This window comes from Carassius auratus, chromosome 15 (assembly GCF_003368295.1).
Source record: "Carassius auratus strain Wakin chromosome 15, ASM336829v1, whole genome shotgun sequence".
In the NCBI taxonomy this organism is placed as follows: domain Eukaryota; kingdom Metazoa; phylum Chordata; class Actinopteri; order Cypriniformes; family Cyprinidae; genus Carassius; species Carassius auratus.
This window is the reverse complement of record NC_039257.1, coordinates 5313108-5337268: the sequence shown is the minus strand read 5'-3', so window position 1 is coordinate 5337268 and position 24161 is coordinate 5313108. Positions and strand designations below refer to the sequence as shown.

Here is a 24161-nt window from a genome sequence, read left to right as displayed (position 1 = left end):
GATCTTAAAAGGTCATCAAAGTTGTCCTAAGTCAAGAACGCTTCGATGAAACGTTTTGATCCAAATGTTGACTATTGTATATGAATTCTGTCTGTGAAACCGGGCCTATATCCTCTTCGTCCAATGAGAGACATAAGGAACTGTTTATATATTATATAATTATAAATGTGTATTATTGATATATAAATAATGTAAATAAATTAGTTAAATTTATTAAACTTAATTAGTTTTCTATATTTTAAAATTTATATTTAACGACTAAGTTTATGTTTGGCTGTCTATTAAGAAACTTGACCACATTGTTTCTTTGTTGTATATTTTGGCACCACAGTTTGGCTTTAGCACCCAGCTAAAGGCATCATAACCCAAAGTTAAAATCGGCATGGCTTTAAAAATGACAAGTGTGAAATCTTATAAAACACATTAACGTTTTGTTAAACAGAGTGTGAAAAGCCTTTTATAGTTTCCAGTTTGTAAATATGAACCTGTGAGAATAGTAATGCTGATATATACCTAATAATTTACACAAGAACAACAGGCATATTTTAAAAGCACACGAATGTCTCGAATCACGAATGCTCAGACTGTCTCATCCGTGTGATAATGCAGTGCACTGGGACACCTGCTGTTCAATATGTGCACTCGCAGTTAGACTCCATGTCAAAGCATATGTCTGTGAAACCTGTTAATGCTTTACATTTTATAAACATAAATTAAAGTAATGATTCAGTGTAAGATGTTTTGAGTAAGAAACCGGTAACCGTTGCGACTGGTGTTACATAACATCTCTCTCCTGCAGGCATCGACAAGGAGAACGTTGAGATTTCTCCCACCTCGAATCTCTCCACCAGTGGGCGAGCGCGACACGGGTCAGCCAGCCAGGTGCAGAAGCAGCGTAGTGCAGGCAGCTTCAAACGGCCAAGCATCAAAAAGATCGTCTGAGAGGATTTGAAGCATTTCTAGCTACTCCGCGGTCATTGTTCTTCTCCACGAATCCTTTTTGCTTTCCTTCGTCCAGTTAACAAGGTTCCTGCATTGAAGAACCGCGTAAGTGTTTTTTTTTTTTTTTTAATACCAGTTGAAGCTTGCCACACACTTGCCTAAATGAACTACTTCAGGAGAAAGCACTGACCTCTCCGTGATGCACTCAACATCGGAAATGTCTTGGGACCGACCACGTTGAAATGCGAAATCTGTCCAGTTGAGGCGTCCACTGTTCGTTTTGCACAAACTTGAGATTTATGTCCTCATCTATGTCTGAAAGAAACACGAGAATGAGAAACTGATCTGATCAACCACTACAGCAAACGGATGACCAACCGTGTGGAGACTCGCAGGCTCAATATCCGGCCTTTTTCCATTTTGATGGCCTGTCCTGTCCTGGCCTGTCCTGTCCTGATATCCACAGGCTTGAAATCTGGATGGCAATCCAAGATTATGTGTGTACTATACTATTGATGATAATAACGATCACGTTTTGGGTTCTTATTTTATCCATTGTGTGCCTTTTTCAGGGTTTTCGGCTGTGTATAGTTTGTAAAATAGGCAAGAACATGCTAAGGAAGGGAAAACTGGTACTAATTATGAAAACGTGTTGCGGCTTTAACATTTACCATATTATCCATACATCGCTACGGTGTAAACTGTACCATGTGACCATCAACTACGAGAATATCATATTGCAGCATCTAAATATTTATTCTGTAAATGTAGATAATGTTTTCGGAGACCACATGAAGGTTTGCTCTGCGATCGTTATCATCAGTCGTAAAAAAAAAACTATTCTAGAAGAGCAGCGGTTGAGTATGTATTGTTTTTCCCCCAAAATGCACAAATCAAACACGACAAATTGGCATTAATATTCATGTTCTAGCATTGTCTCACTGTGGTGCAATATGTTTTTTTTTATTTTTTTCGTTGAACACTATGTGTGTATACAAATTGCACATGATCTAAGTGTGTGATCAGGAAATATCCATGCACACTTTGACCTTCCCCTGTTCCCGTCTCACTAACAGCTCACATACGGAACAGGAATCCCAATCCCACCACAAGCTGACATAGTAACATTGCACCAAAGACTAGTTTGCAATTTTGTGAGGGGAAACTATTGTGAACTCCATTTTGTATATTTTTATGTCCGTCTCGTCTATGTTGTATGCATTAAATAATTATTTCTTCCATACGGTTCTCACTAACTTTATGTTGGCAATTAATTGAATCGTTTTCTCACTCGTGAATTGCAAAATTAAACACAATTGTGCCATTTAAGTTGGAATTAACATGCCATTTGCAGGGTTTCACAGTGTATTTCACATACAATGGCCATCAGAATTGAAGTGGGCGATTTTTGTGTGCAATATGTTTAATGCATTACTTTTCTGTCATTATTATGCCAATCTGCAAATCTACAAGGAGGAGACGGTAGTGTACCTAGTAACAGACTCAAGTACATTGTCTCTTTGAAATGCTTATTAAAGGGAAACTTGTATAACTAAAGAAAAGGGTACCTGCCAAATGTTTGAGGATGGAATATTTATGCATAATTTTAAATTTTATGTTTCTGAAAGGATTGCATTCAAATACTAGAAGTTTCACACTTAAAATTGGGACCAAATCAATGTCATTTTTCCATTTCATTTGTAGATTTATTTTACATTTTTGTATGTTTTACAATGTACTATACTGCTGGTCCAAAAATGTACATTCATGCTGACTTGTCATTTTAGGGCACCAATTATATAGAGTGAAATATCGTCCCAAGAGCAGATTTCAGATCACAGTGATAAAAAATGAAACTTGAAATGTTTATTCCTTCTTAATGTCGTAATGGCGAATTTCACATCAGTTCATGACAAATTTCCACATTTGAAATTTTGAAAATATGAAGGAACATAATGACCCAATCAAGTGTTTGAAGTGTATGATTAGGTTTTTTTTTTTTTTTTGCATCCATTACTCTGAATAACCATAATATAACTCCTTTTTCTTGAATCTTAGATGTTGCATTGCTACTACCAATCTAAAACTGACCTAATCTGATACGTCAAAACTTTAAGACAATAATGAAGGCATAGTCTTGACTGCCACGATGGCGGATAGGACACATGACATGCCCCTAAGCCTTTTAAACTGTGTATGTTCTCATCATAAACCGACTAAAAAAGTGGTTTATTTTATATTATTCAAAATGTGTGTTTGTCTGATGCATTGCCACATTTTTAATTGCATTGGTCATCTGTAAACAATGTATCTGTCACCTGTAAATATGTTTGTGTAAAATTGGAAGGTATATAAATACAAGTGTAAATATATGTGATATTGTATTACTTGCTTTTTTGTAAAGCGGTTAGTTGCTGTACATGTATAACATGGCAATTTAATTATACCAGTGTTCGTAATAAAAGTTTCCCTCAACCCTGTTACCCTGTTGTCTAACGTGGAATCAATTTTTACTATACATTTCTAACTGGGTTTTATTAGAGAGAAAGAAATGTTTAAATGCCAAGAAGATACCTGTATCAGATGTTTATCACCTCAGAAACCGCCAAACAAAATGTTTTAAGGTTTGAAGTTTTAATGATTGTGTATTGATAACCTCGCATCAGGGGCATTGTGATGAACTCTTGATGCTAAGAGATAATCTGTGGATTAAATTCATCAACTTTAACAATATTTGAAGTAATTACATTTCCTCAATCTCTTGATTCATTATGGTAAATGAGCCAACCATGGTTAGAGTTTGGTTTAGCTCTAGTTAGGGCTCAAGTCTTTGACTTTGTAAACATTTGTGAAAGTATTCTTTCACAAGCGAAGTAATCATAAAGATAAGACATTAGGGTGACAGAAATTTTAATGCATTGGTTTTATTATTTTACATTAATATATTTGAAAATAAAAATTGTGTACTAGATAGTTAAGCATTTCCATCAGTTTTTAATCTTTGTCTTTTTTTTTGCTAATTTACTTCAATGTTCCATATAGTTTCAATTAATATAAGGTTATATGTATAATAATTATACAAAAATTCAGATTTAAATGCAGTTTTAACACACTGCTTAACGGGTAATTACTGTGAGCTTTTAAAATGTGGCAAACCTCCAGTGAACCACGCTTTATCATATCCAGGGGCAAAGTTCAAAGTTTAGCAGCCAACTGCCATGTCAATGACATAAAATAACTGCCGCTGTTTGTACTTTATTTTACTTTACCTTTAAAGATATTTTGAGCTACAATCCTTGAATCTATTTTGAGTCTTTCTGTCAGATTTACTTATTCCCTCTACATTATAAAGAAATGACTCAAATATCTGCGGCAGCCTCGTGAAATCCGAGGCCGATCGCTGTGATCTCGCGATGAATCCATACATTAACACTAACAGCGGACTTCTCGCGAGATTTGATCAGCTGATGCGTCTCTGTTTTTAGAGTGTGCGTTAGGACGGTCAACACGTGGGGAGGAGAGACAAGCGACACACACATACACGAGAAGCGGGGGGTCACGTTGGGATTGTGCTGGGCCTTGAACACGTAACATTAATATTATACGGCGGCGGTGCGAGGGACGCATAAACACCGTGAGTATAAACCGCGAGTTCGGGTTTTCAACTTAACTGTTAGTTACCTCATATATGCTGATAGGTGAAGCTTAAATAGCGCAGAGTGGGAGCCCATTTTAGCCGCCTCTGATTAGTCCTGCTGTCGCCTTTTGCTTGACATCCAAGCAGATTTTATCCCATCTCACATGCAGCCATTTCATCTTCAAAAATGATTTCCACCTTCATTGGTTCGACAGCGTCAGCGTATGTTTGACATTGCGCCAGTGCTATCCGCTATGTAAAGCGCATGGGACGCTTTAGCTATAACGTTAGCGGCTAACGGTGTCACCAAATCTGAGTTCAGCTCTAATAGATAAATATCAGGTCTTGCACATGATTTAAAGTTGTCTAATTGAGGAACTGCATTAAAATCTCTCATTATTAGATAATAGACCTTTACTAATTGGCAAAAAACATCTTGACCACCTTCAACTGCAAAGACCGCGTTTTGGAACATAGTAACGTTAAGTTACCTAATGTAGTTTTTAAGTGGATCCGTGGCTAGGTTAAGTTACACATTCCACAAATCATCTTGACCATTTTAAGCTGGTTTCACCAGCTGGTGGCTGATTTGTTGCTGGTCCTACAGAGCTAAGGATAAGCTAGAAGCCATTATGATCTAGATTTTCCATTAGGGAATTGACGTTTCCATATCTTAAGGTCCAAATTCTAATGTTACTTGGAGCAATCATCATTAGTGTGGTCATTTTGGAGTATGACAGGGAGAAAATATGCTCTTTGTTCTTTGCGCCTTGAAGTCAACTCACACCTTCATTCAGCTGAATTATGTACCGAGCCACATGGACGAGCGGTTTCTGTGAACTCATGGATAATTCAGGGCCGCTGTGAAGGAGGAGGACTTGGTGGAGGGTTACCCCGGTGAAATCGGTTTAAAGTCAAGATACTTGAAGCGCCCAGTACTTCAGAAAGAATAGCTGCATGGGGCTGTAATTCATTCAGCGGCCTAACGTTACCTACCACGCGTGGTGTAGGTCAAAATCACCTCGCTGACTGATTATACGTGCTTTTCTTTAATCACCTCAGTTATGTGTGTGGTTTTTATTGCGATCATAAACCGTGGAAGCCTCTGCTTTCCGTTCTTTAATTTCGCTTTTCAGTCCTTATAGCAGCACTGATCAGTTAACGTTAGCCTGACTGCTAACACGCGCAGCATGCGATGCAACCTCGCAGACATCTGGCCGCAGGGTATCGATTTAGTCTCAGTCAAGACATGCAATTTTATGCACAAATGATGTCTTGTTATATTGTTGATTTTCACCGCAGTGTGATAAGACGCTCGCCGGTGTATTTCTCCAGCAGCGGCCGGTGCGCGTCAGTATCACCTCAAGCGCCGGAGTGTTCTCTGGTTCGCTTTTTGTATTCTGAATTCAGCAGCACTAGTAAGCCGCTTACTTGCGATCAATGGGTTCGTAACGTGTTACGCGAATGACTGGCCACGGTGCCCTCTCCGTTATCTCTACACCTCCCCAAGGTCGAATAGCCACCGTGGAGCACGCGCTCGGTTCTGTCTCAATGGAACGCTCGCGCACGCGCCCAGGCCATGATCTGACATCGGCCGAGCGTTTATTTAACCTCGTGCTGAAGGTGAACACAGGGCTGAAACGGGTTCAGGAGGACTTCAGTGGGCAGAAACTACAGCATGTGACTACATTCGGTTGACATGGCTGCTTGAAACGTGCTCTCGAGACTGATAGCGTTAACAGACAGTGTAGTATTAATATTACGGCTCTTGCACCGTGTGACCAACCCTTCATATTTAGTGCTATTACAATTTCTTGCAGTAGAGAAAAGTTACGAATAATGTCTGATATATTGAAATTGTGTTTGGTGAAGTGGGAAATCAATGCCCAGTTTCGGGGGATCAGAATAAATGCTGTATCATGAGATTTTCTTCTGTACAGGTTTGCGAATTTTGTAACACTGCATTTAGAAACGTCTAATAATTTGATGACAGTCTAAGACTGACTTTTTAACTCATATTTTCATTATCACCAATATTAAACTTAAGATTGATGCTGTTGCTTAGTAGGGACTAGCTACTTTCGGGCTAGATTTTGGTATGTTGTCATTTATAAACTATTTTTCCCATATATATATAATTTTTTTTTCATTTTGAGCTTGAGGAATATGGTCAACACTAGATTTGAGTAATCTACTTATTTTCCTGCTAGGCTGTACAGAGATATCAAGTGATCTATTTTAGACAATATTACAGCTTTGATATGGTCAGCATCATGTTTGACACTGATCCAGCTAATGTTGATGGTTCAGATTCTGTTAAGCACGGAACTTAAACAGGACTGTAACTGCCAAAGACCCCCAGCCCCCCCCCCCACACACACAATAATTAGAAATTGTCAAATTGCCTGCTGCTCTACTGCGGTCTAGTGTGACAAGTTTTAAAAGTTACAACCTAGTTATAAAAACTAAGATATCTTCAGCGGTCTATCAGCGCTCAGTTTCAAAATGGTTTAGATGGCCAATAAAATCAGACAAGGTGGGATTTACTGCTCATAGAAGCCTATTGTGCGAAGTTACATTTTCCAGGAATTCAAGTAATTTGTTGAATTCATAAATGAATATGATGAGATTTTAACAGCAATTTACAGCAACAAGCTATACCGGTAACACTTTAGAATAATGGTCCATTAGTTCATGTTCGTTAATTCATTAATTAACATGAACAAACAATGAACAATACATTTATTACTGTATTCATCTTTGTTAATGAAAATAGTTATTCATTGTTAGTTCATGCTAATTCACAGTGCATTAACTAATTTTAACAAGCACAACTTTTAATTTTAATAATGCATTAGTAAATATTGAAAGTAACATCAACTAAGATTAATAAATGCTGTAGAAGGATTGTTCTTGCTTAGATCATGTTAAAGTAGTTAACTAACATTAACTAATGGACCGTTATTCTAAAGTGTTACCAGGTATACTGAAGGTATAAAGGTAAGACTGAAGGACTGTAAATAAAATAAAAATAAATAAAAAGCAAATAGTTTAAATGGTCAAGAAATGGTTATAATTTGGACCTAAAAAGTTCAGTATCAAAATATATTTGTGTATTTCAAAATGTTTTCCACATTAAGACCCAACTTTGTTTTCTTTCTATGATATGTGTGTCATTCCTTACGCTACATGCTCAATAGGCACTATTTATTCACAGTCAGAAAGACCAACAACAGGCTGTCTTCTGAAACACTATCTGGGAGCTGAAGAGAAACGGAAACCCCTTTATCTTTGGTTACTATGTACAGGAGTGAATGGGAGGGGTTTATATATGATGTGTTCCTCCTTCTCTGGGATTTGCTGTCCCCGTGATGGAAATGCATGCATGAAAGTCCTTTTTTAACTCTGAAAGGATGCCCCTCCTTGCCAATAGCAGTGAGGTGGACGTTGCAAGTAGCTCTCAGCACCCTCTGAGGTTGAATGTCAGCCATGTGATATTGTCCCTGAAGTTTCTGCATGGCTGCCCAGAACTCTTCCCTCTCTCACTGTAAAGCAGGCAGACTAAAAGTGCTGCAAACAAAGCAGTGTCTTAAATGGTAAATGTTTTTTTCTTTTTTTTCCCCTCAATATTCGTTTTGATAACCTGCTACTATTATTTCTAGATGTTGTTCTTTGTCTTGGAAGAATGCAGTTTATTTTTATTACGTACTATGTAATCATCAGTGTATATATAATAATTCCATGGAAGATTTTTTTTTAATGACCATGCATCTTGCATAACCATGAGCTAGTCGTTTTTTAGATTATACACAGACTTTTGAACAAGACAAAGGAATGCATGTTGACCAGGGTGTAATTTCCCATGATTAGGATGAGTCACCCATTCTTTCACTTCTTCCCAAAGGCAACACATCTTAACCCAGAAATAAAACCTTTTATTACACTTCTCTCTGGAATACTTTCTAATTGGCCGGTCTATGGACAAATGTTTAACTAGTTTCCAGCTAAAATTGCTGTACTTGATTCATGTCTCTCAAATCACTCTGAAAATATAAAACAATAAAAATCAACTGTCCTCAATATGTCATTTCAGTTTACTCATTAAAATTAGGTAGCTGTTGTAAGTGGGACAATGTACAGTAATTTGGTTATTGCAAAATACCGTACACAATTTTGCACAGTTTTCATTATATAAACATTCTAAGATAGTTAATAGGATTACAGATAGGCCTAAATAATCTTAAATTCAGTAGTGGTTGGGTACTTTTGGGACTAAATGTTCATTTGTAGTTAATGATAAACTTTAGTTTCTTGTATGTTAAAGTTTTACACCTTTATGTTTTGGTTGGTTCTATTGTCCTTATTTGTGAGTTGCTTTGGATAAAAGCATCTGCTAAATGTAAATAGATATATAAACTATGGGAACAAGACCGAATTGTTAAGCTTAATGTCCATGTCAGGTTTATTGTTTGTCCTTTATAGTGCAACCGGTCACCATAATTTCCTTTGTTTCATTTTGCTTTGACACGGTTTATCAAATATTTTCCTTGTGTTGATCTGCAGGTGTAGCTGCTAGGGTCTAGAGGAGATGCCACTGAGGTTCCGGTCCTTTGTTCCGTATACGCTTCCTGGAGTGCTGGCGCTCATAGGCTGGTGGTGGTACATCTCCCGCAAGAAAGAGCGAACCACCAGCCAAGACAGTGAAGAGGGGTCGGTTATGGGCTTGCTAACCTCCTCTGGTGAGGGCAGCAATGGGATGGTCGAAAATAGCTGCTCCACGGCCAGTGGTGTACACCGCAGAACCAGCCGAGACAAAGTCAAGGCCAAAGACCACAGACCTGTTGAGCAGGAAGTTGTAGCGGAGATACACACGCCGGTGCTAAAAGCCACTGCGGGGGAGGCTCTTGGTGCCCCTCCAGTTGTGTTGGCCAGTGGACAGCTAAGCGCTCCTCAGAGCAGTACAAAATCCATCCCCCTGCAAAGTCACCCAGAGACGGCAACTCCGGTGTCATCTTCAACCCCAACAAAAACAGTGGAAGAGAGCACTTATAACAAAGGACCAGAGGCCGGCATTGGCAACAAACCCTCAAGCCATTTACCTTCAATCAAGAAGCAGGTCGAAAACCAACCACTAACTAAGCAGCGTCCCGCAGAGCTAGCCAAAGCAGAGCGACCTGAACCTGAGGGAGAGGTGGCCACTGAAACCTCAGCACCAACTTGCACTCAGAATATCCCGACTGACCTTTTAAAAGATGAGCTTCCCTCTGCTATATCTTCAACAGAGAGCGAGGCGGTCTTGCTGGAGACCTGCATCCTGAAAACACCACTAACCCTGACCCCGTTCCCTAACTCCACCAGCACACCCCTTTCAGAAGGCTCCACAGAGGCTTGGCACCATGAAAACGGAGACCTGGGATTGCCGGCTGAGACCAGTCCAGACATGCAGGAGCTCCAGCGTCTCGCGGCAGGGCTGATCACTGAAGTCATCTCGGCAGCCACCCAGGAGGTCATGGCGGTCAGCAGCTGTGAGTCCCAGTCCATCAAGGGCTCTGAAGTGTCCGACAGCAGCACGCCGGCTGTAAATGGTAAGGAAGTGGAGTCGTGTATACCTCCAGAGAGTAAGGAAAGCGCAGAGTCACAGGCGGTGGAGATAGCAGAAGACATCGTCAACGGTTGTCTGCAGCCTTCACTCTGGAAGATGCCGGAGAATGAGAAGGAAGGAGTCTCGTTGACTGTGCCGTCTGGGGAGCAGTTGGAGTCCACGCCAGTTCTGGCCAAGCTGCAGGCAGAGGAAACTCTAGTGGAAGACTCGGGATGTAGCACGTGCCAGTCCGAGGATGGGATCAGCAGCGAGGATCTCCACAGCACAGGGTTGTCCTCGAACGTGTCTGAGAGTAAAGAGGACCTCATTCAAATTTCAGGGACTTGTAGGGCCTCTGAGGGTCAAGGAGATGGACTACAGGAGAGTCTTTCTCTAATTGCCCCTCAGGAGTCTCCGCTTACAGCAGAAAACGTGGCTACGGTTTGTGAGGCAGCGCGGCTGAATGGAACAGGCTTTAGGAATGGCGCCGCTAGTGAGGTAGAAGCTGACCAATCAGGAGGTGAGTTACAGTTAATAAGAATTTAACAAAAAGGCTTAAATATGTAGTTAACATAATGACATTTCTGTCATTTTAACTCTCTGAAGTCACTCTGAACCCGTTTTACTTTCTTTGTATCCCAAAAATATAGTGCCTTCCACACCTGAATTAATCATAGGGATGTTGGTTAGGAACAAAAATAGAAATCCTGTCATCAATCAGAAACTTTAATTTTATTGAGAAACTTTTTATCCATTAACCTTTTTCTTTTTCTCATCTGTGGAAAGCATATATAAAAAGGTACTTTGTTCATATAATTAAAGTCAGTAGGGTTAATTGTTTTGATCCTCTTGTCTTTCACAAAACGGGAAAGGGGTCTCATTTATAAAACACTTTGTAGAGTTTATCCTAAAAGTGTACGTAGGCACAAAAGCTAGATTTATGCCAGAACCTGCACAAAAAATCCCTTTATATATCCCAGTCAGGGGAAGATTTCCACCCTGACTCATTCCTGGAATCACCATATATGGAGCTGACATCGGCTTGTTTTACTATGCATAAACTCATCTGCATACCATTTCTGTGCATATTCCCATCCACATGACACCCATGTTTAACACCGTCAAAGGAACAAGACATTAAGGAAATATGAGATACGGACTAGAAATGCCATTTTACAAATTTTTATTTCTAAAAATCATCAAATTTACTTATGTTTTAGAATAAATATCAAAATATCCATAAAAACTGTTTAAAATAGTCATTTTGAATGGAGTTGCTCTCATTAATTTGCACTGGCCAAATAAAATGTTTTTTAAAAATTCTAATTAAATTAAGTTGCAACTGCAGATAAGGTGATCATCTTTTAGCTATTTTAGTTGGAAAAATAAGTCTATATATATATATTTATATTTAATGCTGTTTAAATATAATTATTTGATTTTGCGCATTGCTGACAAAGTCTTTTAAAAAGGAAACATGCAAATCTTTTTCTTCAAGTTGTATCCAATTACATTGGTATTTTTCATAATGCTGTGGAGATGCCTTCACAAGACATCAACAGCTCCATGCAGCTGTGTTTGTACAGTAAGAACCCAGCAGTGTCCACCACAATATCAAAGTAACTGCACATCATTGATAGTTGTTCTCACTAAAAATGTTATCATAACATAAAATCATTGTTTACTTCATTACTTTTCTCTCTACAGGAAAAAGTTATTATTCATGGGTCAGAGTTTGCGTGCAGTTGTGCAAATTTTCCCGTCAAGTTTTTTGCGTGGGAAGTGCTGTACGCCTCTTTCAGAGCAGGTTTTGTGCTTGCACAGTGGTTATAACTGAGGCCCCAGAACTGTTGCAACAATTTCAATTGTGTGTTGTAGGAAAAATACAATCGAAACAGATTTGGAATGATATTGAAGGAGAGTAAAGGATGAAAGAATTCTCATTTAAGCGTGAACTGTGAATAGTGTGAATTCAGTCCATTTCATTGGTCTCAGAGCATCTTGCAGTTTTGAACACTTGAAAACATTAACTCGATCTCCGTAGGTTGTTTGATTGTGGTCTACTTAAAAGTGTGGGTTGTGGTATGCTCATTGTTGATACAAATCACTCTAGGTCTAGGTACATAATTCATGCGTTGCATCAAGCCAAATGTTTGCTGGTGTAAATCTAGCGTAAAGGTAATTTCAGCAAAAGTTTTCATCCAAAATGAAGGTGCCAAGTTCTGTGATAGTTTACTAAACATACATGCTGTTTCAGTTAGCTTTGTTGTTTTGTCCAAATCCAAGTCAGTCCTCTTCTTGACATTTGGCCAGATGTAGTAGTGCAAAAAGCCTGAGTCAAGGTTACCTCTCAAACTTTGAATAGACTCTTTGGAAACCTCAGATGCTCAAATTCCCAAACAGTGTATGTTACATGAGCACAACTGCATGTGCATGGCTGTTTTTACCGCTCCCTACTACAGCAACTTCCTTACATGGATATCAGAGCCATCTTGCTTTTTTAACTCCCCCTGCTTACTAGCAGGTGTTAGAAATGGCCAGGGTAAATCTGTTATTAGTTAGCCAGCAGGTGTTTTCACCAGAACGTGGTGATACTGGCACACTCACCATTTGCAGCATTTATTTATTTTTTTAGACTTAGAATTTCTCTGTTGATTTGATGACAGGAAGCAGCCCAGGAGGCACACTTCTTAGTGTGACCTAAAAAGGGTGTGAAGACTGGAAGCAGCTAGTGCCTCAGCCCATCCTCACTTAAAAAAAAAAGAGAGAAAATGTAACACAACCTTGATGCCTGCTTTTGGTTCGTTAAAACCAAGTAAATGGGCAATTATTGACACTGTCAAGTAGTAGAAAGTGTCATAAAACAGAAGAGCACTTGTATGAGTCGAGAACAATGGTGTCAGTGCTTCTCGTCCTGAGGGAAGAGGCTGCTTGATTTGTTTGTCATTGGTCCTTCTCAGCTGTATTAGTTGTGTTTGTTATTGTTACTCCATGGTTGCTTAGCAAACAGTGATCACCTGGTTAAGCAGGCATTTGCGTTTGAATGTCTGTTAAAGAATGGTCTGTTTGGACCCCCTGAAAGTCACTGATATAAGTTGCAGTGATGTTATCTGTAGCGTGTGTGGAATGGATGCCCTACTTTTTCAACTACGCTGACTATAGTTTTTATGATGTCCAGAGCATTTTGGGAGTAGTTGCAGGTGATTGATTTTATTTATTATTCTAACACACTTTTTTTTTTTTTTTTTTTTCAAATTTAAGTTTTATTTGATCTTATTTGTGTATTTTTGTGTGCATTACATTTTTTTTACCATCTGCACAGTATCTCAAAGATTAGTTGCTGGTAATGTTTATTCATTTGCCACCGCCAGGCATTTTTTATTTAGATTTAATTATATTTTAGCTTTTTATGATTGTGTATTTTATTTATAACAAATTATTACGTTTACATTAATCTTAAGGCAGATTATTATTAAATAGATTGCGTTGGTTGTTTATTCAATTTGACAAACATTTTGTTGAAGTCAATGAAATAGTTTATAAATTGACAAATTTGAATCTCTCTCTCTCTCTCCCCCAAACAGGTTCAGATGTGAATAGCATGGATTCAGTGGACAGCTGTTCGACCTTGGGGGCGGGAGACAGCCAGCCGAGTGGCAGCCAGACCTGTCAATCACAGAGCTCTGAGCTGATTGTGTGGGAGATTGAGGTGCCAAAGGTACGATCCTTTAAATGCTTAATTCTGCTTCACATTTAGTACTATAGCCATCAATCAAAAGTTTTTCTTAAAGGATTTAAGCAGTTATTTAGGAAAACTCATGCATGTTGGTTAACAGATCTTTATCTCAATGTCAAAGCAAAGCAGATTTTGTCATTGTTTAGCTTTCTTAACTTTTGTATGAATAAATTCAAACTTGCTTTGATATCTTTGGTTCTCCTCTGATTTTGTAGCATCTAGTGGGACGGCTAATCGGCAAACAAGGGAGATACGTGAGCTTCCTGAAGCAGAGCTCTGGTGCTAAGATCTACATTTCAACCCTGCCTTACACTCAAGAGTTTCAGATCTGCCATATAGAGGGTAAGTGAGTCTCTATAGCCCCTTTCACACTGCACGTTGGACCCGGAACATTGACGGGTCGTCTTCTGTGTGAAATCAAACGTCCTGGGATTGATCCCGGGATTGATCCCTGGTCGGGGACATTGCCGGGTTCAGTCCCGGAATGAGCAATGTGTGAACAAAAGACAGAAATAATGCCATGTTGTAGTGATGATGCACTTTATCATGCGACTCTTTTACCAAGAGTGTTTTGAAGGAAGATCAACGTTTGCTGCGAAAAAATGTGCAAACTGTAATGAAGCAGAGATCCGTTAGTCCCTCACTTTCCACGCCGACGCTGAGATCGTTCGCCAGTTTAAGTGAAAGTTAATGTGCCTAGCGTTTTCAACTCATACATTACACGTCACATCCTGATGTCACATGTCTTTACGGGACCTTTACGGGTTGTGTGTGAAAGCATGCACATATTCCGGGTAATCACTGGCAGTGTGAAAGTGCAAAATCTAGCGACCCGGGAACAATTGCCCGTGTATTTGCTGGAATCGCAGTGTGAAAGGGGCTTATGATGAATGGACACAATCTTGGTTCATCCATGAATTGAATGTTTTTGTTGTTTTGTTTGTTTCTTAGGAGCCCAGCAGCAGGTCGATAAGGCGCTGGCCTTGATTGGGAAGAAGTTCAAAGACTTGGACCTGACAAACTTGTACGCCCCACCTCCCCCACCGCTAACGCTGCCCTCTCTGCCCATGACTTCCTGGGTAAGATTGTCCCCTATCTCCTGCAGACTACATGGGCAGCTACCATCTAAAGCCAGGACACACCAAGCTGACTTTCGAGAAATGTCAGGTGGTTTTTGAGTGTCGGTCTACCTTTTTATTTTTTTTAGGTTCCAAATGGTTGACTCTAGTCGGCTGTTTTTTTTTTTTTTTTTGCTCAATTTCTTATGTCAAATTGGTGACGGAGCTCATGAAAGCTGATGAAAGCAGCCAATGATAGAGTAAAGAGTGAATGTACACATCTGTCATTCTAGGAGTTTCTTTTTTTATTCACAAGATGATGATGATCAAGGATTGACAATGCCTAGTGCCATTTGCAGCTTAGCAGACATGATCGAAAGCTACATTGTGTGTATATCCACAGTTCTAGCGCTTTCTGTTTGAATGGAGATTACTGCCATCTGCTGGTGTGGAAGTTATGTTCTCTCGTGCAAGCATAGATGCTAGTTGGCTGTCGGCTGTAGTCTGTCCGGTGTGCTTTAGTGCAACATTTTTGCAACCACGCAGGTGATGTGAGGCTCCACAGTTGGCTTTCTTCAGAACTAGTTCTTTGGCGACAGTGTGGTGTGTCCCTAACCCAGCGGTTCTCAATTCCAGTCCTCGCACCCCCCAGCTCTGTATATTTTGCATGTGTCTCTTTGTTAACATTCCTGATTCAGATAATCTGCTCGTTAGAAGTGAGCTCTGTGCAAGAACTGTTCCCATTGTGCATTGCTCCCTACTCCCTGAGCAGGGGAAATCAGTTGGAGTTTACCTCACATCAAAACATTCAATCACAGATTTGTTTTGCGCAGCGTCTTTACACATGGACAACTGTGACATCATATTCCTCTGTAAATAAATACAATTTAAATTCACATCTCGCACACTTCACTGCACTTTGAATGGAACATATACGTTCCCTTCGAACTAGAATCATTGTGGAATCCTGTGATGTCCACTTCACAGGGCACTTACGTTCGAATAGAACAAACGTCTGAAGCCCTAAGAGAAATGTACAAGATGTGCTGACCTGTGGAATTGAGAACCGCTGCCCTACCCTAAAGCAGGGTTCTGACTTTCTCTCAGGGATCTTTTTATTTTTGTCAAACATTAACCCAAACATGTAGTTCTGTCCTAAATGATTTAAACTGCAGAGTCCAAGACTTTTGGTATTTTAACATTGTGCTTCATTGGATCTGTCTGTTACAGCTTCTGTTGCCCAATGGGGTGACGGTCGAGGTGATCGTGGTGAATATTGTATCAGCCGGTCACCTGTTTGTCCAGCAGCACACTCACCCTACATATCATGCCCTGCGCAGTCTGGACCAGCAGATGTTCCTGTGCTATTCACAGCCAGGGACGCCCCCCTTGCCATCACCTGTTGAAGGTAAGATGGTCCCCTTTTTCTCACTTTTACGTTTCTCTTTCAGCAGAAAATGACTTTTTCTCTCTCATCTCTTGTTCAGTTGGAGTGATTTGTGCAGCCCCAGCTGTAGATGGAGCCTGGTGGCGAGCGCAGGTCATCTCCTTCTACAAAGATTCAACCGAAGTGGAAATCCGATATGTTGATTATGGTGGCTATGATAGAGTCAAGATTGACACTCTTCGACAGATCAGGTTTTTTCCTGCCTTTTTTATTCATTAATAAAAGTTTCCATACTGTTCTGTAAAGAACTTTATATTTTTTTTAAAAGGGGGGGGGGGGCAATTGTCACCCATGATAATTTGTTTTTAAATATATAGAAATTATTTTAGCATTTGTTGTTCTTATAGTCTTGTGCTGTGGACTCACTGAATTTTGATTTTCAGGTCGGACTTTGTGACATTACCGTTCCAAGGAACAGAAGTGTTGTTAGATAACATTGCCCCACTTCCAGGTTTGCCTTTATTTTAAAATTGAAGTTAAATCTTCTATCTTTTGCTGGATCTCACTGTTGTTGACGTCTTCATTAGGAGAGGATCGGTTCTCAGCGGAGGCCAATTCTGCCCTGGAAGAGATGACTAGAGGGGTTCCACTGCTGGCACAAGTGAGTCTTTAAATCATTCATTAATGGGTGACATTTATGCTGATGTTTACAGAATTTAATGGGCCATTTTGTCATATAGGTCACCAACTACGACAATAATACAGGACTTCCCTTAGTACACATGTGGAACATGGTGGGAGAGGAGGTAAAATTATTTGATTTGGTTTAAATTATTAGTGAGATTTATCTATTCTGTTAATTATTTTTTTCATAGCATTTTATTTTAAGAAATGTTTAATCAGGACTGAATATTCTGACATTTTAAAACTTGTTCACACCAAGGAGGATAACTATAATGATAAAGTATACAGATGTGGTTTTAAAATCATACTAAATGATGGTACTTGGTATTTTTTCTTTAGCTGGTCCTGCTCAACCGCACTTTGGCAGAGCGAGGTTACGGCACTTGGGTGGACAGTTTCTGATCCTCCAGAGCTCCCTCGCCCTCCTCTCCTCACTCACTTCGCGGCCCGCCTGCCCCTTAATCATCACCACTCATCATGAATATCTGCAGGTTCTGTCCTCCTCACCCCATCGTGTCCTCCACCACCTCCTACCTGAAGTGTGCATCACTGGCTCCGAGAGTTTCTTTTTTGGTTTGCTGTCCTCTCCATCCGGCCTTTTTCTATTTTCTTTTCTTTTCTATCCCCTTGCGTAAGATATCGATGTACTGTATGAAAGAAAAAAAACGAAGAGTCAAGCGTCCGAACAACTAAGGACTGAAGTTTTCTTGACTTTGTGCTCTTGTAAATTTAAGATATTGTAACTAAATAAAGGTTAATCATGCTTTCCGTCCGATCAGACTCCTTCCAGCACAAAAAATGGTGGATTAACATGCTGTGGATGTAGTAATAAAAAAAAAAAGTACACTTTATGAAGATAACTGGTGCAGTTAAGACTCTGGGTTGTTGCTGCTGATGTAATCTTGGGACTTGAGACATCATGATTGCATTTTACATTATCACGGCTTCATCCAGTCGGATGAGTTTTGGAAAGCTGATCTGGGTACAGTTCAGCAAGGAATAAACAACCACAGCCCCATGTCATCCATGTCTGTCTGTACAACAGTGTGGCCTTTGGTGATACGCAGCCCATCTCATGACCTCCCTCTTCACCACACTCTGGATCTTTGGGACTCAGATGGGCCTGACACCGAGAGTCACTTCATTTACTTCACCGATCCAGGAGACGTCTGTGCCCTCCTGACCTCTGGACCTTTCTAGAAAAGACTATTCTGAGTCCTCAATCCTAGAGCGACACTAGAGTTCAAATGGTGCTGCTACCGAAGACTAAAGGCTGTCCTTTACGCCAAATTCTGACCTGTGGGGACACTAAATGAATGACTACAAAAACCAGAACACTACTGCGTGACGGGACAGCAGGGCACTACTATTCTGGGTGGATGAACTGCATTCAGTGGGTCTGTGTGTTTTTGTATGCATGTAATTTTGCTCTAAAGCACGTCGATTCACATGTCACATTATCATCTGGGTAATGGGCTGCTTGCTTTTGTCTCACTCAATATCCGTCTCGCAATAACGTCACATCTAATAGACCCATTGCCATTAATGTCTCTTTCTATTCTGTAAATAACATGGTACACCGTGTCCAATCCCAGCAACCCACCCAGTTGTCTACTAGGAGAAGCTGTCAATACACAAACCGATCTTGGAGAAGATAAAAAGCTGTAAGCCTTATCCATTGTTCTTTTTTTTTATGTTGGTTTTACATGGGATGTCATTTAGGTCTGCTTTATTACTATATAATTTCTGAAAGAGTAATGGCACAGAGATTAATATTACCTTTGTTTGTATCTTATGCTCTTTCAGTCATGTAATGGCCTTTTGGCCAAGGCTGGTCCCTCTTTCTGCTGCTGTATTGTTGCTAATCTAATGTTGTTGGACTCCAGAATGTCTAAGGTCTTCTTTGCAGGAGACATTTTCAGGCTTTTAGCTTGCCATTGTGGGTTTTTTTGACAGTTGGCACTGCAGTTGTTAGCCTCCTAAAGCCCTTGATGAACTTTACACCGCGTGAAAAAATGAACTAAAAGCTCCCTGCTACGGCATGTATTTGGCTTAACCAGAAAAAATCTGGATAAAAATAGAAAATATATTTTTTTACACTTTTATTTTGAAGCTATAATACACACTGCTGACTCTAGTTGTAGTATAGAGCGCTAAGTAGGCTATATGAGAACTGACGGCGTCGGAAAGTTATGTCGGCTTTAGTTGTCTGTGACGGGCTCTACACGGTTTTCCACTATGCTACTAAGTTTTTCTGCAATATTTCCTTCACAAGCTCTTGTTTCTATACAGTCCTGCGTTCACCTCAGGTATGAGCTTTTCATTTCATACTTTTCTGTGTGTGAGGAGAATTATTAGTCCTATTCTTTCAGGAATTGATGTAACGTTACTTGACCTGTGTGAACGTGCGCGGCCCGTTATAGGCCTGCCTGCACTGCAGCAGGTGAATAAGGAACCACACCGACCTCAGAGCCGAAACGTTTCATTGTTCTGTCTTTTAGGTCTGTTTGTTTTACGGTTTTTGTATTGATCGTCAAATTACTCTTTGCATACGCTTATATCTTGACTGACACGGCCTCCTACCACCAGTTCAAATGTGTCCTCCTGTATGTTCCTACCGCTCTCCTGTAATGAAAAATCACGCTACTTTAGAATTGTCCAGGTGTGTGTGTGTATATATATATATATATATAAAATGTATCACTGTACTTTTGTAAAAACACTGGAGCGAGTGTAGGAAACAAGGGAACTTTTTTTTTCCACCCCCACCTTGCGAAATCTGCTCATTTGTTATCTGTTGGTAGGAATGGTTTGAAATGTTTGCTTAGCTAGATAATTAATCATTTGATTATTTAAATGAGTGTAAGAAGTTCTGCATAGACATGTACAGGTCAGTTTCTGCCAGACTTATTACAAGGTTTGATTCTTTGGTTGTACAGATATATTGAAAAAAGAGAATAAAGTTATTAAAAACATTTGATGTAGTATTTTAGTTTTTATATCATTGTGACTTGTAATTCACTGTACCAATCAAACGTTTGAAGTCTTCTCTAAAACGTGTTAATCTAAGCAACATTTGTCCTTAAAGGACGGTATAAAATATACATAGAGATTTAATGATACATACCTTCTATCTATTCAAACCTCTGGGGTCAGTGTGTGTGTATATATATATATATATATATATACATATATATATATATATATATATATATATATATATATATAGTGACACTGAACTCTGCTATCACTAGAATTCATTTATATATAAAAAATATTTGTTTTACAATGTAATGTTTCAAAGTATAAGTAGTTTTGTAGTCAAATAAATGCAGCTTTGGTGGACATAAAGGGCTTTTATCAATAACATAAATGCTGATTTCTACTTGATAGTAGTTATAGTTCATAACCTCTAGAGGGAGTTAAAGACCATTTGATGATCAGACTTCCACTCTTCAAGGCTGGGTTCATGTGTCTGAGCTCTGTAATCCTAACAATGACGTTTCCAAGAGAAAGGATATTCTCTGAGACGTGCCAGTGTAAACCCTTATAAATAAGAGACTGCTTTTATCTATCCTAATTCTGCAGCCTTTCTTGACAAATTACTCTTTTATTTGCTAGGAATCTGAAGTGGAGTCATCTAGTTAACTCACGAGAAGGTCTTTTGCTTGAAGCAGAGAAATTAGTATATTGTGGGCAAATCCCTGATGATTTCAGAGGGTTTTCAAATGAAAACTCTTTCTGGTCTGTTTAAAATCACTGTTGCTTAACTGCTTTTAATGTGAATTTTCATATTGTCCGATATGTAGGTGAAACCACATCTCTGGGTTTTCATGCTGTTGCAGACCACCATTATGTCTAGACTCCATAATGAAAATATAATTATTCTCCCAGTGCTGTAATTCTATTCAATTTGGACTTGCTAAACCATAACTCTCCCTGCATGCGCAAAATGCACAGAGTAAAAATGGAAACATATGCCTTAATGAGCCGACTGGCTTGTTTGAGGTTTAAACTCGAGAAGCCCCAGAGTGCATTTATTACTCACTGATGGCTGCACTGCCATTTAGACACAAAATAAAATTTACAGATTATGCCACAATAAATTATCCAGTGAGAAACAAGGTAGTGGATCTGGCAATAAAGTGCTAAAACTGTAACTTTGGTGTATTTGTCAGTAAAACGAATGGGCTGACAATAGAAAGCTTGCTTCAGTTTTCTCTTTCTGTACATTTCTGTCAAACTGGAACGTGTGTTTTTTTTTTTTTAATAGCTGTGATTGCAAGGTATTGCTATTCAAAAGCCCAAAACATTAAGATTATTCAGCACAATATACACTTGCTGAATAAATCATGTTATGATTGCTGTAACAGCCAATTACTGGTGTTACCGAAAACCTCAGTTCAAGATACAAACTATCATAGACATTTTTTAACATTTATTCCAGTATAAACCACCATACTGAAACACAATTTCCACAAGACAATAATAATAATAATACAAATGAATATACTATGTCATTAGAGTGTATTTTGGGAAATCATCATAACTGATACACAAATGTAGTTTAAGATGGTACCCTTGGTATATTTTCTGGTCCAAGTTGGGCATTACCTAGTCCGACTTTTATTTTCATCTCTTCAGTCCAGTTCATCTGCTAGTCCAAGTTGGTCATTAATAAGACAGAGCCTGTCAGTAGGCAGTCCAGCCTGGTAGACCTATTTTGGACCAGCAACAAACATATTTTTAGAACATGATAGCTGGCCAACCAGTGCATAACTCACTTAGACCAACTAGGAAACCAGCTCCCCTCAGTTCTAAAACACAGCTACTGGGATTTCTGTGCAGGCTGATTTTAACAAAAGTTTATCTTATGTTACATGCCACAAAATATTGATTAAGGAAGTTTTTCCTAACTTTTTTTTTTTTTTGTCTTAAAACCCCTTTAATAATACTCAATATTACCCTGAAAAGGGCTAACTGATCACAATGAGCTGAACTTATTGTACAACTGTAATAACTCACGATTTCTGTTTTACAGGTTAAGCTAAACAAAACTGAAATCTTTCCATGTAGCGTGGTTGGGAATCAACTGGTTTAAGGTATGTTATGATATTTAGGTAACACTTCACATTAAGGTCTCATTTGTAAATGTTAGTTGATGCATTAAATTAAACTGATGTGATGTGATAACACGACCATTAGATGGAGCTGGAGTTTGATATTTCAGCTAATCCTGAATCCTTTTTTTTTTTTTTTTTTTTGCTCAATGAGATCACTCAACTTCTGGAGTGTCAGGACCATCTCCATTACAGGGCACTTAGATGAGCTTTTTGTCTGTCTGATCTCCGTCAACTAGTGGTAATGCGTGCGCTCGCACAAGCCGAGATGAATCTAATGAAGGCACTCAAGCACACACAACCTTTATTCAGACGTCTTGTAAGGCTGTGCTTTTTAGCTCATCACTGGACAGTGGTAATTATCCGAGGTCACCCTTGTCTCGCTTTCTGCCGCCAGACAGCCGAGGCCCTTAAATCTTTGAAAACTGTGTGCGGACACAATGAATATTCAGACGTCTTCTGTCATGCCAATGTTACACAGTACGGCAGTGCTGGAATTAAATGAATGTTATTGTCTCCTGAGGGGCCGTTTAACATCAACACATTTCTTATTCGATTGTTCTGCTCAGGCACGGCAAAATAACACTTAAATTTTCGTATCTCACCTCCCTTCTCATTTTCAGTAATGAACGGGCAGAGGCTGTAGTCCATTCTGCGGCCACCAAGGACACTTTTCTTTATCACGTCCATTATGAGGCTGAATGTTTCTGTCTTCTGTTGAAAACCGTAACCGAGATCCCAGCCTTCTGAGACGGAATAATCGAGACTTTCTCCGCAAGGGCGATTCGGAAGCGTTTCAAAGTAATCTGATACCTGACCATCAAGGCTTAAGGCTGATTTATCCTTTCATTAATACAGTCTAAAGAACAAATTTATTTTAAAACACACCGAGCATTGATATCTGTGCTTTTTAGGCTTTTTAAACACATTTTGAACAGATTCAGTGGCTCTAAAAGTATTCAAATCACAGTCAAAACATTAAGGTCATTGCTTGATATAGAAATATATCAATCCAAGCATCATTTATTAGAAATAAAACACTTTTCAGGGAAAAATAAAGTTCCACAGAAAGGTTATATATAAGTTAATTAAACTTGTTGTTTTCACAAGCTCAAAAACATGCAGTTAGTTCTTGAAAAGCATGCATTTTTGTATAGGCAACACTTTATTTTAAGGACCAATTGCCACTCTTAACTAGCATGCATGCTACTAGCATATTGCCTGTTTATTAGTACTTATAAAGAACATATTAATGCCTTATTTAGCATGTTTTAGATCCCTTAATCCTACCCTATAACTAAACTTGACAAAAACCTTGCTAACTACGAATATGCAGACAATAAGGAGCAAAAGTCATTGTCAGTAGCGGGAATTGGATCTTAAAACAAAGTGTGAACTTTCTGCAGATGTCAATTAGTTTCATTTCAATATTTTTGGGGACACTGTTTGTTGATCAAAAATAGAAAATGCGCATATCCAAATCCTCAAATTAGTCTCAAATGCAGAGCATCAAAATCAAAATCCCCTGCCACATTATGTTAAAACAATTCATCTTTAATGCTGAGAAAAAGCTTCCTAATAATCGTTTTTAGTTTATGCTTGCCGCATGACTGTTAAACTAGTTTCAGCCATGTGACGCAAAGCGAATTCTGACTTTTGGTCTCTGGCGTCTTCAGCAGAATCTGCGAGGAACAGTGACGTGCGACAAAAGGACAGACACTTGGTGACATGGAGTTAAGTAACTGAAGGTTCACATAAAAGCGTGTAAAGGGCCCTCAGCAGCTCTCCTTACGCTGACACCATCTGCTCGGCACTGATGTGAACTCTGTTTGTGCGTAGCTTCTCGAGCGCTTGATGAATGGAGCGTCTGCTTTGTAGCCTGTGCCAATAACTTTGATGGCAGATCATTAGAATGAGCGCTAACATCTTTTCTGAATGGCCTTTTTTTGTAACATTCCTTGATGTGTACAGGTGTGGATAAAGCAGGAAAGATCCAGATTTGAATTTGAATATAGT

The 24161-nt window shown here is 39.2% G+C and overlaps 2 protein-coding genes across 4 annotated transcripts in view; both read left to right on the top strand.

Moving 5' to 3' along the window:
• Nucleotides 1-3425, top strand: part of LOC113114811 (neurofibromin-like) — a 60404-nt gene extending 56979 nt beyond the window's left edge. For 2 of the 3 annotated variants that reach the window (XM_026281854.1, XM_026281855.1), the window contains exon 59: nt 800-3425. In XM_026281854.1, the coding sequence (XP_026137639.1) occupies nt 800-942 (143 nt within the window). In that variant the 3' untranslated portion in view covers nt 943-3425. The remainder of the gene's footprint in view (nt 1-799) is intronic. The other variant, XM_026281857.1, reaches the window with a different exon arrangement.
• A 997-nt stretch (nt 3426-4422) lies between these two features.
• LOC113114810 (A-kinase anchor protein 1, mitochondrial-like) lies at nt 4423-20000 on the top strand. The gene is made up of 11 exons (XM_026281853.1): nt 4423-4576; nt 9143-10680; nt 13745-13878; nt 14112-14238; nt 14848-14975; nt 16185-16362; nt 16442-16592; nt 16785-16852; nt 16929-17002; nt 17082-17147; nt 17365-20000. The coding sequence occupies exons 2-11, from the start codon at nt 9168-9170 to the stop codon at nt 17425-17427; spliced, it is 2502 nt and encodes an 833-aa protein (XP_026137638.1). The 5' UTR covers nt 4423-4576; nt 9143-9167; the 3' UTR covers nt 17428-20000.
• Nucleotides 20001-24161: the final 4161 nt, after the last annotated feature.

What these genes read in the sequence shown, in the direction of transcription:
- LOC113114810 (XM_026281853.1), top strand. Translation starts at nt 9,168, where the DNA reads ATGCCACTGAGGTTCCGGTCCTTTGTTCCGTATACGCTTCCTGGAGTG. An exon ending in GGGAGATTGAGGTGCCAAAG is followed by an intron (nt 13,879 to 14,111) that starts GTACGATCCTTT and finishes CTGATTTTGTAG; the next exon opens with CATCTAGTGGGACGGCTAAT. An exon ending in GGGTTCCACTGCTGGCACAA is followed by an intron (nt 17,003 to 17,081) that starts GTGAGTCTTTAA and finishes TTTGTCATATAG; the next exon opens with GTCACCAACTACGACAATAA.